Consider the following 18,256-nt stretch of genomic DNA (forward strand, 5'->3'; position numbering starts at 1 on the left):
TACAGTTGTGAGTGCTGCATTATAGGGAGGGGGTGAATGGGTTGCAGAGACCGTAGGAGTGACTCACAGAAGTGTTCTGGGAATGAGAGACAGTTATGAAGATAAATTAAAGCCAGCCTGTTCCTACTCAGAAAGAAGACGGCATGGAGGGTTTGAGAGGGGTTTTATAAAAAGGTGAGAGGGCTGGATTGAGTCGACAGGGAGAAACTGTTCTCAGAATAAAGCGTTAAGAGCGTAGATTTTAAATGATGTACAAACGATGTGAGGGGAAAGTTTTCTCACACAGTGAGTTGTTAGGTTGTGGAATGCACTGTCTGTGATGGAGGCACCGCTTTGGAGCAGGTGCGATTTCAACCCAGGCCTCCTGGTCCAGGGGTAGGGACACTGTGCCACATGGGGGCCCCGGGGTCGCTGGAGAGATTTACATTCAACTCGTTCCACAAGACACTGAGAAACAGGCAGACTGTCACGGGGACCTCGAAGGAAGGAAGTCTCCCATTTTTCCTCCGATCTGGCCCACACCTGACTCCAGAACCACAGCAAAGTGCAGCTGTGCTCTCGGCCTCCCTCTGAAATGGCCCAGCGAGCCACTTGGCTCAAGGATGATGAAGGATGGGCAACAATCCCCCAACCCCTTTCACCATCTTCTGAGGGATTCTGGGAGACAAGTCAACACTAGGCCTGAGGCCTAGCTATTGGGGATGTTCAGGTAGATTCATCCAGGAAGCGACAGTACCAGAGAAAGGAAAAACAATGCAAATAAAGAGTTAACACGTCAACAAATTGTGGGAGGGAAGAGAGTCATTGTTTTGGGTGGTTTATTTAATTGTAGGAAAAAGTGGGGATGACCATGTTAAGGGACAGATTAACAGACATCTGCAACTCCAGGCCTTGCTCACGCATCCCTTCATCTGAATCTTTTCTGCAGGCTTTTTGCAAGCTGTTGCATCGCAGGAGATTTCCGGTCTATAAAATTTGACAATTCCTTATCCTTCATCATCTCCGCGTGGGCCTCATCAAATAGCTCCTTGCCCACGGCACACTTGACCCGCTCGCGCCATTCGATGAGTTTAGGCCGACCTTCCAGGGGGTCAAATCCAGTTGCTATGGGCTACAGGAGAAGAGAGGGAGATGAAACAGATGGAGGTAGAGAGAGGCCTTGCTGCCCTCTGCTGTCCCTTGGCAACATTGTCTTGCCCCTCCCTACAACACCCTGCGCTGGAGCCAGTCTCAACGAAAACCTCGGGGGCAGATTCTGGGATCTTCCACCTCGCGGTTCTGCCATCACCTTTACCTCAGCTGATCCTCTGCAGAAGCCTTTGCCCTTATCTCTGGACTCTTCCAATTCAGAGCAAAGTGTGGTGAGACACGCACCTTCTATCCTCACCCAAACTGGGGCAGTAACCCTCCTTCCCCCTGTCACAACACCCTCCCCCCGAGTTGACACCCCACTGCAATCAACATCTTGGCTTTGAAATCCTCATCCTTGTTTAGAGATCCCTCATGCACTCCCTATCGCCAATGTCCTCCACTCCCCTCTTGTGGATATGGTGGTTCAGGGGAATAATGCGCCGCCCAGTCCGATGATCTATGCGTGGGCAACGGCTAAAGCTGTCCCAGTGGTCAAGCTGGCTCTGTCTGTCTTACACATGGAACTTGTACCCATCACACGACCAACATCATCAGGTTTAAGGCTGGGGGCCTCCCCTTTTCAGAATGATAACCCCCACCCACACTCAGAGCTGACCCAGTCCAACAAACAGGATGGGTGCCCCCTATCTACCCACCCCTCCCCTCAACATCTTGGTCGTGGTTGCCATAACACTCTCATGCGAAAGCGCGTTCCCAAAAATAATTCCCCCTCCCCAGTTCTGGTTAGTCTAATCCCCAAGCTCTGTGACATAGAACATAGAACATTACAGCACAGTACAGGCCCTTCGGCCCTCGATGTTGTGCCGACCTGTCATACCGATCTCAAGCCCATCTAACCTACACTATTCCACGTACGTCCATATGCTTATCCAATGACGACTTAAATATACCTAAAGTTGGCGAATCTACCACCATTGCAGGCAAAGCGTTCCATTCCCTTACTACTCTCTGAGTAAAGAAACTACCTCTGACATCTGTCCTATATCTTTCACCCCTCAATTTAAAGCTATGCCCCCTTGTGCTTGCCGTCACCATCCTAGGAAAAAGGTTCTCCCTATCCACCCTATCTAACCCTCTGATTATTTTATATGTTTCAATTAAGTCACCTCTCAACCTTCTTCTCTCTAATGAAAACAGCCTCAAGTCCTTCTGCCTTTCCTCATAAGACCTTCCCTCCATACCAGGCAACATCCCAGTAAATCTCCTCTGCACCGTCCAAAGCTTCCACATCCTTCTTTTAATGCGGTGACCAGAACTGTACACAATACTTCAAGTGCGGCCGCACCAGAGTTTTGTACAGCTTCACCATAACCTCTTGGTTCCGGAACTCGATCCCTCTATTAATAAAAGCTAAAACACTGTATGCCTTCTTAACAGCCCTGTCAACCTGGGTGGCAACTTTCAAGGATCTGTGTACATGGACACCGAGATCTCTCTGCTCATCTACACTACTGAGAATCTTACCATTAGCCCTGTACTTTGCCTTCTGGTTACTCCTACCAAAGTGCATCACCTCACACTTGTCTGCATTAAACTCCATTTGCCACCTCTCAGCCCAGCTCTGCAGCTTATCTATGTCTCTCTGCAACCTACAACATCCTTCGTCACTATCCACAACTCCACCAACCTGAGTGTCGTCTGCAAATTTACTAACCCATCCTTCCACGCCCTCATCCAGGTCATTTATAACAATGACAAACAGCAGTGGACCCAACACCGACCCTTGCGGTACACCACTAGTAACTGGTCTCCAGGATGAACGTTTCCCACCAACTACCACCCTCTGTCTTCTTTCAGCAAGCCAATTTCCGATCCAAACTGCTATGTCTCCCACAATTCCATTCCTCTGCATTTTGTACAATAGCCTACTGTGGGGAACCTTATCGAACGCCTTGCTGAAATCCATATACACCACGTCAACCGGTTTACTCTCATCTACCTGTTTAGTCACCTTCTCAAAGAACTCAATAAGGTTTGTGAGGCATGACCTTCCCTTCACAAAACTGTGCTGACTATCCCTAATCAATTAATTCTTTTCTAGATGATTATAGATCCTATCCCTTATAACCTTTTCCAACACTTTACCAACAACTGAGGTAAGGCTCACTGGTCTATAATTACCAGGGTTGTCTCTACTCCCCTTCTTGAACAGGGGAACCACATTTGCTATCCTCCAGTCGTCTGGCACTATTCCTGTAGACAATGACGAGTTAAAGATCAATGCCAAAGGCTCGACAATCTCCTCCCTGGCTTCCTAGAGGATCCGAGGATAAATCCCATCCGGCCCAGGGGACTTATCTATCTTCAACCTCTGAAGGATTTCTAATACCTCTTCCATGTGAACCTTAATCCCACCTAGTCTAGTAGCCTGTATCTCAGTATTGTCCTCGACAACATTGTCGTTTTCTAGAGTGAATACTGTTGAAAAATATTCATTTAGCACTTCCCCTATCTCCTCTGACTTCAAGCACAACTTTCCACTACTATCCTTGATTGGCCCTAATCTTAGAACATAGAACATAGAACATAGAACAGTACAGCACAGAACAGGCCCTTCAGCCCACGATGTTGTGCCGACCATTGATCCTCATGTATGCACCCTCAAATTTCTGTGACCATATGCATGACCAGCAGTCTCTTAAATGACCCCAATGACCTTGCTTCCACAACTGCTGCTGGCAACGCATTCCATGCTCTCACAACTCTCTGTGTAAAGAACCCGCCTCTGACATCCCCTCTATATTTTCCTCCAACCAGCTTAAAACTATGACCCCTCGTGCTAGCCATTTCTGCCCTGGGAAATAGTCTCTGGCTATCAACTCTATCTATGCCTCTCATTATCTTGTATACCTCAATTAGGTCCCCTCTCCTCCTCCTTTTCTCCAATGAAAAGAGTCCGAGCTCAGTCAACCTCTCTTCATAAGATAAGCCCTCCTGTCCAGGCAGCATCCTGGTAAACCTCCTCTGAACCCTCTCTAAAGCATCCACATCTTTCCTATAATAGGGCGCCCAGAACTGGACGCAGTATTCCAAGTGCGGTCTAACCAAAGTTTTATAGAGCTGCAACAAGATCTCACGACTCTTAAACTCAATCCCCCTGCTAATGAAAGCCAAAACACCATATGCTTTCTTAACAACCCTGTCCACTTGGGTGGCCATTTTAAGGGATCTATGTATCTGCACACCAAGATCCCTCTGTTCCTCCACACTGCCAAGAATCCTATCCTTAATCCTCTACTCAGCTTTCAAATTCGACCTTCCAAAATGCATCACCTCACATTTATCCAGGTTGAACTCCATCTGCCACCTCTCAGCCCATCTCTGCATCCTGTCAATGTCCTGCTGCAGCCTACAACAGCCCTCTATACTGTCAATGACACCTCCAACCTTCGTGTCGTCTGCAAACTTGCTGACCCATCCTTCAATCCCCTCATCCAAGTCATTAATAAAAATTACAAACAGACTTAATCTTGTCATTCTTTTATTCCTTAAATACCTATAGAAAGCCTTAGGGTTTACCCTGATCCTATCCACCAACAACTTCTCATGTCTCCTCCTGGCTCTTCTGAGCTCTCTCTTTAGGTCTTTCCTAGCTACCTCGTAGCCCTCAAGTGCCCTAACTGAGCCTTTACATCTCATCCTAACATAAACCTTCTTCTTCCTCTTGACCAGAGATTCCACCTCCTTCGTAAACCACAGCTCCTGCACTCTACAGCTTCCTCCCTGCCTGACAGGTACATACTTATCTAGGACACACAGGAGCTTTTTCTTGAATAAGCTCCACATTTCTAATGTGCCCATCCCATGCAGTTTCCTTCCCCATCCTATGCTCCCTAAATCTTGCCTAATCTCATCGTAATTGCCTTTCCCCCAGCTATAACTCTTGCCCAGTGGTATACACCTATCCCTTTCCATCACTAAAGTAAACATAACAGAATTGTGATCGCTATCACCAAAGTGCTCACCTACTTCCAAATCTAACACCTGGCCAGGCTCATTACCCAGTACCAAATCTAATGTGGCTTCGCCCCTTGTTGGTCTATTTACATACTGTGTCAGGAAGCCCTCCTGCACACACTGGACAAAAACTGACCCATCTATTGTACTCGAACTATAGTGTTCCCAGTCAATATTTGGAAAGTTGAAGTCCCCCATGACAACTACCCTGTCTCTCTCACTCGTATCGAGAATCATCTTTGCTATCCTTTCCTCTACATCTCTGGAACTATTCAGAGGCCTATAGAAAACTCCCAACAGGGTGACCTCTCCTTTCCTGTTTCTAGCCTCAGCCCATACTACCTCAGTTGACGAGTCCCCAAACATCCCTTCTGCAACTGTAATACTGTCCTTGACCAAACATGCCACACCTCCACCCCTTTTACCATCTTCTCTGTTCTTACTGAAACATGTAAATCCTGGAACCTGCAACAACCATTCCTGTCCCTGCTCTATCCATGTTTCTGAAATGGCCACAACATCGAAGTCCCAGGTACTAACCCATGCTGCAAGTTCACCCACCTTATTCCGGACGCTCCTGGCATTGAAGTAGACACACTTCAAACCAACTTCTTGCTGGCCGGTGCCATCTTGCTTCCCTGAAACTTTATTTCGGACCTCCCTACTCTCAACCTTTTCTATACTCGAACTACAATTTTGGTGCCCATCCCCCTGCTGAATTAGTTTAAACCCACCAGAATAGCTTTAGCAAATTTCCCCCCCAGGATATGACTCCCTCCCAAATCCTGTCCCCACTCACCTCACTATCCTCCTTTATGGCACCACTTAAACTTCACCACGGGGATAGAACACCAGGCCCAACACCTCCGGTTTGGAAGACGAGAGCAGGATTGAGAGGAAAGAGGGGCCATGCTCAGTATCACCACCTCCCCACCCTGCAGCCAGCACGACACAGGCGGCCATGTTGGGGAAACAGATGGTCAGCAGCACCGAGCCACCTTCAGCCCATCTCACCGCGATGGCAACGCAGTAGCAAGTGAGCTCCTGCAAACAGCTCACTCTCCCCGTCCATTTCTCATTTACTGCCTTCTTCCGTGGCTTTCTTTTCTTTTACTTTAACCGACTTACCTCTTGTAGAAAGATCGGCCATTTCAGAACTTTCGAGGCAAGGGCAGGAGGAGGCAACATTGGTGCAGCCCGGTGTGGGGGAAGGCGGGAACACAGTGAGAGAGTGAGGGGGAAGGCGGGAACACAGTGAGAGAGTGAGGGGGAAGGCGGGAACACAGTGAGAAAGTGAGGGGGTGGGGGGAACACAGTGAGAGAGTGAGGGGGGGGAACACAGTGAGAGAGTGAGGGGGAGAGAGTGAGGGAAGTGGGGTACACAGTGAGAGAGTGAGGGGGAGAGAGTGAGGGAAGTGGGGTACACAGTGAGAGAGTGAGGGGGAGAGGAAGAGAGTGAGGGGTGAGAGTCAGAGAGTGAGGGGGAGAGCGAGAAAGTGAGGAGGAGAGGGAGAGAGTGAGAGTGGAGAGTGAGAGAGTGAGGAGGAGAGCGAGAGAGTGAGGGGGGAGAGCGGGAGAGTGAGGGGGGAGTGAGAGAGTGAGGGGAAGAGTGAGAGAGTGAGGAGGAGAGCGAGAGAGTGAGGAGGAGAGCGAGCGAGTGAGGGGGGAGTGAGAGAGTGAGGGGGAGAACAAGAGAGTAAGGGGGGCTGAGAGCGAGGAGGAGAGCAAGACAATGGGGGGAGAGCAAGAGAGTGAGGGGGGCAGAGTGAGGGGGGAGAGCAAGAGAGTGAGTGGAGAATGAGAGAGTGAGGACGAGAGCGAGAGAGTGAGGGGGAGAGCGAGAGAGTGAGGGGGGAGAGCGGGAGAGTGAGGGGGGAGTGAGAGAGTGAGGGGGGAGAGCGGGAGAGTGAGGGGGAGAGTGAGAGAGTGAGCAGGAGAGTGAGAGAGTGAGGGGGGAGAGCAGGAGAGTACGGAGGAGACTGAGAGTGTGAGGAGGAGAGCGAGAGAGTGAGGAGGAGAGTGAGAGAGTGAGGGGGGAGAGCGAGAGAGTGAGGGGGAGAGTGACAGATTCAGCAGGAGAGCGAGAGAGTGAAGGGGAGAGTGAGAGAGTGAGCAGGAGAGCGAGAGAGTGAGGAGGAGAGTGAGAGAGTGAGGGGAGAGAGTGAGGGGGAGAGTGAGAGATTCAGCAGGAGTGCAAGAGAGTGAGGAGGAGAGTGAGAGAGTGAGGGGGGAGAGCAGGAGAGTGAGGGGGAGAGTGAGAGAGTGAGGAGGAGAGTGAGAGAGTGAGGGGGGAGAGCAGGAGAGTGAGGGGGAGAGTGAGAGAGTGAGGAGGAGAGTGAGAGAGTGAGGGGGGAGAGCAGGAGAGTACGGAGGAGACTGAGAGTGTGAGGAGGAGAGCGAGAGAGTGAGGAGGAGAGTGAGAGAGTGAGGGGGGAGAGTGAGAGATTCAGCAGGGGAGCGAGAGAGTGAAGGGGAGAGTGAGAGAGTGAGCAGGAGAGCGAGAGAGTGAGGAGGAGAGTGAGAGAGTGAGGGGGAGAGTGAGAGAGTGCGCAGGAGAGCGAGAGAGTGAGGAGGAGAGTGTGAGAGTGAGGGGGGAGAGCAGGAGAGTGAGGGGGAGAGTGAGAGAGTGAGGACGAGAGCGAGAGAGTGAGGGGGAGAGCGAGAGAGTGAGGGGGGAGTGCGGGAGAGTGAGGGGGGAGTGAGAGAGTGAGGGGGGAGAGCGGGAGAGTGAGGGGAGAGTGAGAGAGTGAGGGGGAGAGTGAGAGAGTGAGCAGGAGAGTGAGAGAGTGAGGGGGGAGAGCAGGAGAGTACGGAGGAGACTGAGAGTGTGAGGAGGAGAGCGAGAGAGTGAGGAGGAGAGTGAGAGAGTGAGGGGGGAGAGCGAGAGAGTGAGGGGGAGAGTGACAGATTCAGCAGGAGAGCGAGAGAGTGAAGGGGAGAGTGAGAGAGTGAGCAGGAGAGCGAGAGAGTGAGGAGGAGAGTGAGAGAGTGAGGGGGGAGAGTGAGAGAGTGAGAGGGAGAGGGAGAGATTCAGCAGGAGTGCGAGAGAGTGAGGGGGAGAGTGAGAGAGTGAGCAGGAGAGCGAGAGAGTGAGGAGGAGAGTGAGAGAGTGAGGGGGGAGAGCAGGAGAGTGAGGGGGAGAGTGAGAGAGTGAGGAGGAGAGTGAGAGAGTGAGGGGGGAGAGCAGGAGAGTGAGGGGGAGAGTGAGAGATTCAGCAGGAGAGTAAGAGAGTGAGGGGGGAGAGCAGAAGAGTGAGGGGGAGAGTGAGAGAGTGAGGAGGAGAGTTAGAGAGTGAGGGGGAGAGCAAGAGAATGAGGGGAGAATGAGAGAGTGAGGACGAGAGCGAGAGAGTGAGGGAGAGAGCAAGAGAGTGAGGGGGGAGAGCGGGAGAGTGAGGGGGGAGTGAGAGAGTAAGGGGGAGAGCGGGAGAGTGAGGGGGGAGTGAGAGAGTGAGGGGGAGAGTGAGAGAGTGAGCAGGAGAGTGAGAGAGTGAGGGGGGAGAGCAGGAGAGTACAGAGGAGAGTGAGAGTGTGAGGAGGAGAGCGAGAGAGTGAGGAGGAGAGTGAGAGAGTGAGGGGGAGAGTGAGAAAGTGAGCAGGAGAGCGAGACAGTGAGGAGGAGAGTGAGAGAGTGAGGGGGAGAGTGAGAGAGTGAGGGGGAGAGTGAGCGAGTGAGCAGGAGAGCGAGACAGTGAGGAGGAGAGTGAGATAGTGAGGGGGGAGAGTGAGAGAGTGAGGAGGAGAGTGAGAGAGTGAGGGGGAGAGTGAGAGATTCAGCAGGAGTGCGAGAGAGTGAGGGGGAGAGTGAGAGAGTGAGCAGGAGAGCGAGAGAGTGAGGAGGAGAGTGAGAGAGTGAGGGGGGAGAGCAGGAGAGTGAGGGGGAGAGTGAGAGACTGAGGAGGAGAGTGAGAGAGTGAGGGGGAGAGTGAGAGAGTGAGCAGGAGAGCGAGAGAGTGAGGAGGAGAGTGAGAGAGTGAGGGGGGAGAGCGGAAGAGTGAGGGGGAGAGTGAAAGATTCAGCAGGAGAGTGAGAGAGTGAGGGGGGAGAGCAGGAGAGTACAGAGGAGAGTGAGAGTGTGAGGAGGAGAGCGAGAGAGTGAGGAGGAGAGTGAGAGAGTGAGGGGGAGAGTGAGAAAGTGAGCAGGAGAGCGAGACAGTGAGGAGGAGAGTGAGAGAGTGAGGGGGAGAGTGAGAGAGTGAGGGGGAGAGTGAGCGAGTGAGCAGGAGAGCGAGACAGTGAGGAGGAGAGTGAGATAGTGAGGGGGGAGAGTGAGAGAGTGAGGAGGAGAGTGAGAGAGTGAGGGGGAGAGTGAGAGATTCAGCAGGAGTGCGAGAGAGTGAGGGGGAGAGTGAGAGAGTGAGCAGGAGAGCGAGAGAGTGAGGAGGAGAGTGAGAGAGTGAGGGGGGAGAGCAGGAGAGTGAGGGGGAGAGTGAGAGACTGAGGAGGAGAGTGAGAGAGTGAGGGGGAGAGTGAGAGAGTGAGCAGGAGAGCGAGAGAGTGAGGAGGAGAGTGAGAGAGTGAGGGGGGAGAGCGGAAGAGTGAGGGGGAGAGTGAAAGATTCAGCAGGAGAGTGAGAGAGTGAGGGGGAGAGTGAGAGTGTGAGGAGGAGAGCGAAAGTGTGAGGGGGGACAGCGGGAGAGTGACGCGGAGAGTGAGAGATTCAGCAGGAGAGTGAGAGAGTGAGGAGGAGAGTGAGAGAGTGAGGAGGAGAGCAAGAGAGTGAGGGGGAGCGCGGGAGAGTGAGGGGGAGAGTGAGAAATTCAGCAGGAGAGCGAGAGAGTGATGGGGAGAGTGAGAGAGTGAGGAGGAGAGCGAAAGAATGAGGAGGAGAGCGAGAGAGTGAGGGGGAGAGCGAGCGAGTGAGGGGGAGAGTGAGAGAGTCAGGAGGAGAGTGAGAGAGTGAGGGGGAGAGCGAGAGAGTGAGGAGGAGAGTGAGAGAGTGAGGAGGAGAGTGAGAGAGTGAGGGGGAGAGCGAGCGAGTGAGGGGGAGAGTGAGAGAGTGAGGAGGAGAGTGAGAGAGTGAGGGGGGAGAGGGAGAGAGTAAGGAGGAGAGTGAGAGAGTGAGGGGGGAGAGTGAGAGAGTGAAGGGGGAGAGTGAGACACTGAGCAGCACAACACAAACTGGCTTCTTATAAGCTAACCCCTCCTGCTGCAGGGCTGTGTTTATTGTTGACTGTGGGGCTGTGAGATTCAGAGAGTAAGAGAGTGTCAGAATTGAGAGTTGTGAGTGTTCCTCTGGCTCTGTGCTACAAGTCTGAGCCTCAAGGGATCTATCCAACAAAACAAAACTCTAACTGTGAAACAGTAACCAGATTGGGGGAAGGGAAAAGCCAAAGACAGTGGGAGGTGGTTTTGGAGATCAGTCAGACACGAGCACAGGCCATTATCGATCTGTGAAGAACGAGGGTGTCAGACCGGACCATCCCTGAGCAAGCACACGTGTGATTCTTGTCCGAAAGGGAATATTTTGAAGGTCTGCTGAAACCAATGGAAAGAAAGGGAACGATTCATGGGCCGCATTTCCAATTCAATTTCTCGGAATTCCACCTGAGTCCATCCAACCCACTTTGTGGAACCCGGCGATCACTCTATCCATTGGAAGGTGCCATCGAGCCCAGTTCCAATTCTCTCACCTGCATCAGCTCGACGAGAGCGACCAGGTCGGCCAGGGATACTTCCTGTCCTGCGATGTACGGTCTGTCCTGCAGAAACTTGTCCTCAAGGATCTGGATGGATGTTTGCAGATCCTCTACTGCCTCGTCCATTCTGTCCTTGGGCATTGGCTGCCCAGTTAAAACTGGCAACAGGCTCTAGGGGCAAACACATGAGGAGAGGTCACCAGGCAGAGGGTAACTCACAGGAGGTCATCTACTGGCCTGGGGATCATGGACAGAGCAGGGACTGAACTCAAACATTGGAATTGTGTTCAGGCAAGCTTCTGTCTCACTTACATTTTGTCAGTGTCTGTGCAAACATAAATGCTAAACAAATCCATCCATTTTACAAACTGATAGCCATGTTTTTAATTTCTATAAGGGTTTTGAAAATCAAAAGCTGATCACAAACATCAGTTTCTTCGTTGCCCCCCAGCCCTTTAACCTGTCCAGTAGCCCCTGGGGATGAAGCTAATTCTTTTCTCCTGCCCCAAATTCAAACTGCCCGGGTTGAGCGATCAACTAAATAAATGGCAAGCTCTGCCTTTAAATAAACATCTCATCATCATTCCCAAAAAACATCCCACCAACATTCCCAACAAACGTCCCCTCATCATCATCAAAAAAAATCCCACCAATATTCCCAACAAACGCCCCCATCATCATCAAAAAATCCCACCAATATTCCCAACAAACGTCCCCATCTCTTCAAAAAAATCCCACCAATATTCCCAACAAACGCCCCCATCATCATCAAAAAATCCCACCAATATTCCCAACAAACGTCCCCATCTCTTCAAAAAAATCCCACCAATATTCCCAACAAACGCCCCTGAGCAGCATCAAAAAAATCCCACCAATATTCCCAACAAACGTCCCCTCATCATCATCAAAAAACATCCCACCAACATTCCCAATAAATATCTCCTGATCATCCCCACCTAGCCTCCCTGCTCCTCTGATGCTGCTTGGCCTGCTGTGTACATCCACCTCTACACCTTGTCATCTCAGATTCTCCGGCACCTGAAGTTCCTACTCTCTCTGAAACACTTTTTACCCCATGTGTTCCCTGTGGGAGAACTGGTGTTGTTACCCTGAACATGAAAAGCCTGGATCCATGATATCGAATGGTCGTGTGCTGCCAGGCCAGATATTCATCCACACGAGCGCGCCTCTGGAGGTCAGCCGGGTACCAGTGGTCGGGGGTCTTGTATTTACACGCCAGGTACTTCAGAATCGCCACACTTCAGGACAGAAGCAGAGAGACGGCCTGTTATCATCGTCACTGTCTGTCAGGGTCACTCCCTGCTCCAGCATCACTCTCTGTATCACGGTTACTCTGTCGAGGGCACTCTGTGTCAGGGTCACCCTCTCTCACAGTCACTCTGTGTCAGGATCACTCTCAGAGTCAGGATCATTCTGTCTCAGGGTCACTCTCTGAGAGTCACTCTGTGTCAGGGTCATTTGCTTTCAGGGTCACTCTATAAGGGTCACTCTCTCTCAGGGTAACTCTGTGTCAGGGTCAGAGCAGCGTTTGTTTTGAACTCAGGAGCATGTCCTCACCTCTCTCCCGTGGTGAAGTCTCCATCCTTTAGAGCTGGCACCATTCTGAGGGGATTCACTTTGCCAAACTCCTCATTGAACTGCTGACCTGCAGACAAGGTGAGACAGTAAGAAACAGCTTGTGGTATCAACCCTTCTCACACCCTGTAGGGGGGTATTTCACCCACCTGCTGGGGGCACTGATGGTTGGCAGCAGGCTGTGGAGGGGAGAGAGAGAGAGAGAGAGGGAGAGAGACGGAGAGAGGGAGGGAGAGGGTGAGAGGGAGGGAGGGAGAGGAGGAGTTGGGGTGTAGTAAGAATGGAAAGGCAGAGAAGGGAGAGTGCAAAGAGAGGAAGACATCAGAGAGGTGGTGACAAAGGTGTGAGGGGGAAAAGGAGGGTGAAATAGGGATAGACTGGGAACAAACTGGTGGGAAAAGTTAGGGGCAGAAAGAGACATTGCTGGAGAAACTCAGCAGGTCTGGGCTGCGAGAGTCAAAGAAATATACAGCATGGAATTGAGTTTAGTCCAACACGTCCATGCTGACCAGATATCCCATATAAATCCAGTCCCATTTGCCAGCATTTGGGCCATATCCCTCTAACCCTTCCTATCCATGTACCCATCCAGATGCCTTTTAAATGCGGTAACTGTACCAGCCTTCACCACCTCCTCTGGCAGCTCATTCCATACACACACCACCCCCTGCATGAAAATGTTGCCCCTCAAGTCCCTTTTAAATCTTTCCCTTCTCACCTTCTTCAAGGAAAATTCACCTGGACCATCTCCAACACATCCCTCACCTTCCTGGACCTCTCTGTCTCCATCTCAGGCAAACACCTGGAAACCGATATCCATTTCAAGCCCACCGACTCCCACAGCTCCCTAGGATATACCTCCTCCCAACCACCTTCTTGCAAAAGTTCCATCCCCTATTCCCAATTCAATTGCCTCTGCCGCAACTGCTCCCAGGATGAGGCATTCCACTCCCAAACATCTCAGATGTCCTCGTTCTTCAAGGACTGCAACATTCCACCTCGGTGGTTGAGAATGCCCTCGACCATGTCTCCCCCATTTCCCGCAAGTCATCCCTCACACCCCCTCCCCGCAATAATAACCAAAACAGAATTCCCCTTGTCCTCACACACCACCCCACCAACCTCCGGATCCAACACACCATCCTCCGACACTTTCGCCATCTACAATCTGACCCCACCACCAAAGACATTTTTCCATCGCCACCCTTGTCTGCTTTCCGGAGAGACCAGTCTCTCCGTGACTCCCTCGTCCGCTCCACACTCCCCTCCAACCCCACCACACCCGGCACCTTCCCCTGCAACCGCAGGAAGTGCTACACTTGCCCCCACACCTCCTCCCTCACCCCTATCCCAGGCCCCAAGATGACCTTCCATGTCAAGCAGATGTTCACCTGCACATCTGTCAATGTGGTATACTGTATCCGCTGTACCCGTTGTGGCTTCCTCTACATTGGGGAAACCAAGCGGAGGCTTGGGGACCGCTTTGCAGAACACCTACGCTCAGTTCTCAATAAACAACTGCACCTCCCAGTGGCGAACCATTTCAACTCCACCTCCCATTCCTCAGACGACATGCCTATCCTGGGCCTCCTGCAGTGCCATAGTGACGCCACCCGAAGGTTGCAGGAACAGCAACTCATATTCTGCTTGGGAACCCTGCAGCCTAATGGTATCAATGTGGACTTCACAAGCTTCAAAATCTCCCCTCCCCCTACTGCATCCCAAAACCAGTCCAGTTCGTCCCTGCCTCCCTAACCTGTTCTTCCTCTCACCTATCCCCTCCTCCCACCTCAAGCCGCACCTCCATTTCCTACCTACTAACCTCATCATGCCCCTTTGACCTGTCCGTCCTCCCCGGACTGACCTATCCCCTCCCAACCTCCCCACCCATACTCTCCTCTCCACCTATCTTCTCCTCTATCCATCATTAGTCCGCCTCCCCCTCTCTCCCTATTTATTTCAGAACCCTCTCCCCATCCCACTTTTCTGGTGAAGGGTCTAGGCCTGAAACGTCAGCTTTTGTGCTCCTAAGATGCTGCTTGGCCTGCTGTGTTCATCCAGCTCCACACTTTTTTATCTTGGATTCTCCAGCATCTGCAGTTCCCATTATCTCTGAAGCCTGTGCCCTCGAGTTTTGGACTCCCCCACCCTGAGGTAAAGACCTTACCTATTTACCCTCTCCATGCCCCTCACGATTTGATAAACCTCTATGAGCTCACCCCTCCGCCTCCGACACTCCTAGGAAAACAGTCCCAGGCTTTTTAGCCCCTCCCCCTGGCTCAAACTCTCCAATCCTGACAACATTCTTGTAAATCTGTTCAGAACATTTTCCAGTTTGACAACATTCTTCCTATACCAGGGAGACCAGAATTGCATAGAGTATTCCAAATGTGGCCTCACCAATGTTCTGTACACCCACAACATGACCTCCCAACTCCTATGTACTAAATGCCTTCTTCACTACCCTATCTACCTGCAACTCCACTTTCATGGGACTATGAACCTGCACCCCAAGGTCTCTTTGTTCAACAACACTGCCCGGTACCTTACCATTAAGTGTATAAGTCCTGCCCTGATTTGCCTTTCCAAAATGCAGCAAATCACATTTATCTAAATTAAACTCTACCTGCCACTCCACGGTCCATTGGCCCTTCTGATCAAGGTCCTGTTATACTCTGAGGTAACCTTTTTCAATGTCCACTACCCGCCAATCTTGGTGTGCTCTACAAATTTACTAATCATACCTTGTATGTTCACATCAAATTATCTACATAAATAATGAAAAGCAGTGGGCCCAGCAACGATCCTTGTGGCACAAGCCTCCAGTCTGAAAAACAACCTTCCACCACCACCCTCTGTCTCCTACCTTTGAGCCAGTTCTGAATACAAATGGCTATTCCATGTGATCTAACCTTACTAAATGGTCTACCATGGGGAACCTTGTCGAATGCCTTACTGAAGTCCATTTGGTTCACATCCACCTGTCTGTCCTCAGCAATCCTCTTCGTTATCTCTTCAAAAAACTCAGCCAAGTTAGTGAGACGCCATTTCCTACACACAAAGCCATGCTGACTATCCCTAATCAGTCCTTGCCTTTCCAAATACAGGTAAATGCTCTCCCTCAGGATTGCCTCCAATAACCTGCCCACCACCGATGTCAGCCTCACTGGCCGAGAGTTCCCTGGCTTCTCCTGACCACCTTTCTTAAATAGTGGCACCACGTTAATGAACCTCCAGTCCTCCGGCCCCTCACCTATGGTTATCAATGAAACAAATATCTCAGCAAGGGGCCCAGCAATCTCTCCCCCAGCTTCCCACAGAGTTCTTGAGTACTCCTGATCAGGTCCTGGGGATTTATCCACCTAATGGATTTTAAGCAATCCAGCTCCTCTGTAATATAGATATTTTTCAAGGTATTGCTATTTATCTCCCCACATTCATCTTTTGTATCCTTCTCCACAGTAACTGATGCAAATTATCCATTTAGTATCCCCCACATCTTCTGTGGTTCCACACTGAGGCAGCCTTGCTGATCTTTAAAGGGCCCTATTCTCTTCCTAGTTATCCTTTTGTCCTTAAAGTATTTGTAGAATCCCTTTGGATTCTCCTTAATCCTATTTGCCAAAGCTATCTCATGTCCCCATTTTGCTCTCCTGATTTCCCTCTAAAGTATACTCCTACTGCCTTTATACTCTTCTAGGGACTCACTGGATCCCTGCTGTCTATACCTGACATATGCTTCCTTCTTATCCTTGACCAAAATCTCAATGTCTCCAGTCATCCGGCATTCCCTACACCTACCAGCCTACAGAGGCAGTATGTTCCTGGGCTCTGGTTGTCTCATCTTTTCCCATTTTTTGAGTCATCCCTTTACCCGTAAACATCCACCCCTAATCAACTTTTGAAAGTTCTTGTCTAATGCCGTCAAAATTGCTCTTCTTCCAATTTAGAACTTTAACTTTTAGATCCAGTCTATACTTTTCCATCACCATGTTAAAACTAATCGAATTATGGTCACTGGCCCATAGTGCTCCCCCATTGACACCTCAGTCACCAGCTCTGCCTTATTTCTCAAGAGTAGGTCAAGTTTTGCACCTTCTCTAAAAGGTACATTCACAAACTGAATCAGAACATTTTCTTGTACACACTTAGCAAATTTCTCTCCATCCAAGCCCTTAACACTATGGCAGCCCCAGTCAATGTTTGGAAAGTTAAATTCCCCACCATTACCGTCCTATTATTCTGACAGATAACTGAGATCTCCTTACAAGTTTGTTTCTCAATTTTCTGCTGACTACTGGGGAGGAGAGGGGGTCTACAGAATGATCCCAATAAGGTGATGATCCCTTTATTCTTTCTCAGTTCCACACAAATAACCTCACTGGGCGTATTCCCGGGAATTACAGTTTTTGCCTCCGGTACAGCTCTTCTTCAGAGCTGGGTTTGAGACTTACAGCATCCTGCAGCGCCTCACTCTGGTTAGCCGAGCTGCAGGCTGGGCTCGGAGAGGAATCAGATTTAGAAGAATGCCGATGGCAGAGTGAGCTCACCCTACCGCACCTTACCTGCTAACAGACTGACCAGCTTAAACTCAAACGCAATGTTATTCTTCTTGGTGAAAATGTAGACAGCTCTGCAGGGCTGCGAGTGCAGATCCAAATACAGCTCCAGGCCCATGGCGTTCCCTCTCGAATTTGCAGAAAAAGCAGGAACTGAGGAGCGAGAAGCTCAGCCTTTGCCTGATGTCGTCAGTCCCTCCCCCAGTTCCAACAGACACGCAGTAGATACTAAAGGTCAAGTGAATGAGGGTGTGTGTGTGGGTCACAGTTCACTCGGAAGTGTAAACTTTGCTTTGGTAAGCATTATTTTCCCTGGCTATGTAAATGTAAAGTTAGATAGATAATAGAGCAGGTTCGGTCCTGCTTGGACAAATAATTGGCACATGTTGGCAGGTAGTGACTGAACTTGTTTGGCCAAGGATGTAATCTTACAGGATTCTGAGCGAAAAGGAGCTATGGTGAGATTTGTTCCAGAACTAAACAAGAAATCTGGTGAGATCCAGCTGGACACTTGGGGGCCTCACATCATCATTTACGATTTTTCACAGTTGGGTTCTCGTTGGGCAGCGGATGAAACGGCAGTCAAAGGCTGGGGGGGGGGTGCTGCAGTTTGCTGCTTGTTGGACGCCTTGGCGATGGTCTAGCTGGCCTCATAATATTCTATTTCCTATCGCCAAACAAGTTAGACATCGAGAAAACCCAACACAGAGCAGGAACCTGCCAATTTAAGCTCGCCGCGCACTCCATCCCACCTCCATGCCAAGCCACTGGGCATCAGCAGCTTGAGTTAGACGCACCCCACCCCCACAGGGGTTGGCTCCTGTCGTTGGGTAAATGCAATGGGTTGCAAGTTGTAAAACAAACAAGGACAGGATTTGCAGGATTAAAAATAGGGCTTTACTTAGGTAGTGTGGAGCAGATAGATCCAGGGATTTGGGTACATGTTTCTTTAAAACTTGCATCGCATGTAGACAGGGTGATTAAGAAGGCATTTAGCGTCCTTGCTTTCATTGCTCAGACCTTTGGGTATAGGAGTTGGGGCGTCACACAGGAGCCTGGTGAGGCCTCTTCTGGAGCACTGCATCCGGTTCTGGTCACCCTGTTATGGGAAGGATATTAGCAAACTGGGGAGGGTTCAGAAAAGATTTACCAGGATGTTGCTGGGAATGGAGTGTTTGAGTTACACAGAGAGGCTGGATGGGTTGGGACTTCTTTCGCTGAAGCAACCATACAGTTTAGATGACCTACAGTGTGGAAACAGGCCCTTCGTCCCAACAAGTCCACACTGCCCCTTGAAGAACCCCACCCAGACCCATCCCCCTATAACCCACACACCCCTGAACACTACGAGCA

At 50.6% G+C, this 18,256-nt stretch overlaps 1 protein-coding gene across 1 annotated transcript; it reads right to left on the reverse strand.

Moving 5' to 3' along the window:
- Positions 1-804: 804 nt before the first annotated feature.
- LOC132211007 (glutathione S-transferase theta-3-like) lies at positions 805-17,123 on the reverse strand. Its single transcript, XM_059655162.1, has 5 exons — positions 16,910-17,123; positions 12,327-12,414; positions 11,857-12,007; positions 10,743-10,919; positions 805-1,111 (listed from the first exon to the last, which is right to left on the reverse strand). Exons 1-5 carry the CDS (start codon positions 17,019-17,021, stop codon positions 908-910), a joined length of 732 nt encoding a protein of 243 aa, XP_059511145.1. The 5' UTR covers positions 17,022-17,123; the 3' UTR covers positions 805-907.
- Positions 17,124-18,256: the final 1,133 nt, after the last annotated feature.

This window comes from Stegostoma tigrinum, chromosome 26 (genome assembly GCF_030684315.1).
Source record: "Stegostoma tigrinum isolate sSteTig4 chromosome 26, sSteTig4.hap1, whole genome shotgun sequence".
Classification (NCBI taxonomy): Eukaryota; Metazoa; Chordata; class Chondrichthyes; order Orectolobiformes; family Stegostomatidae; genus Stegostoma; species Stegostoma tigrinum.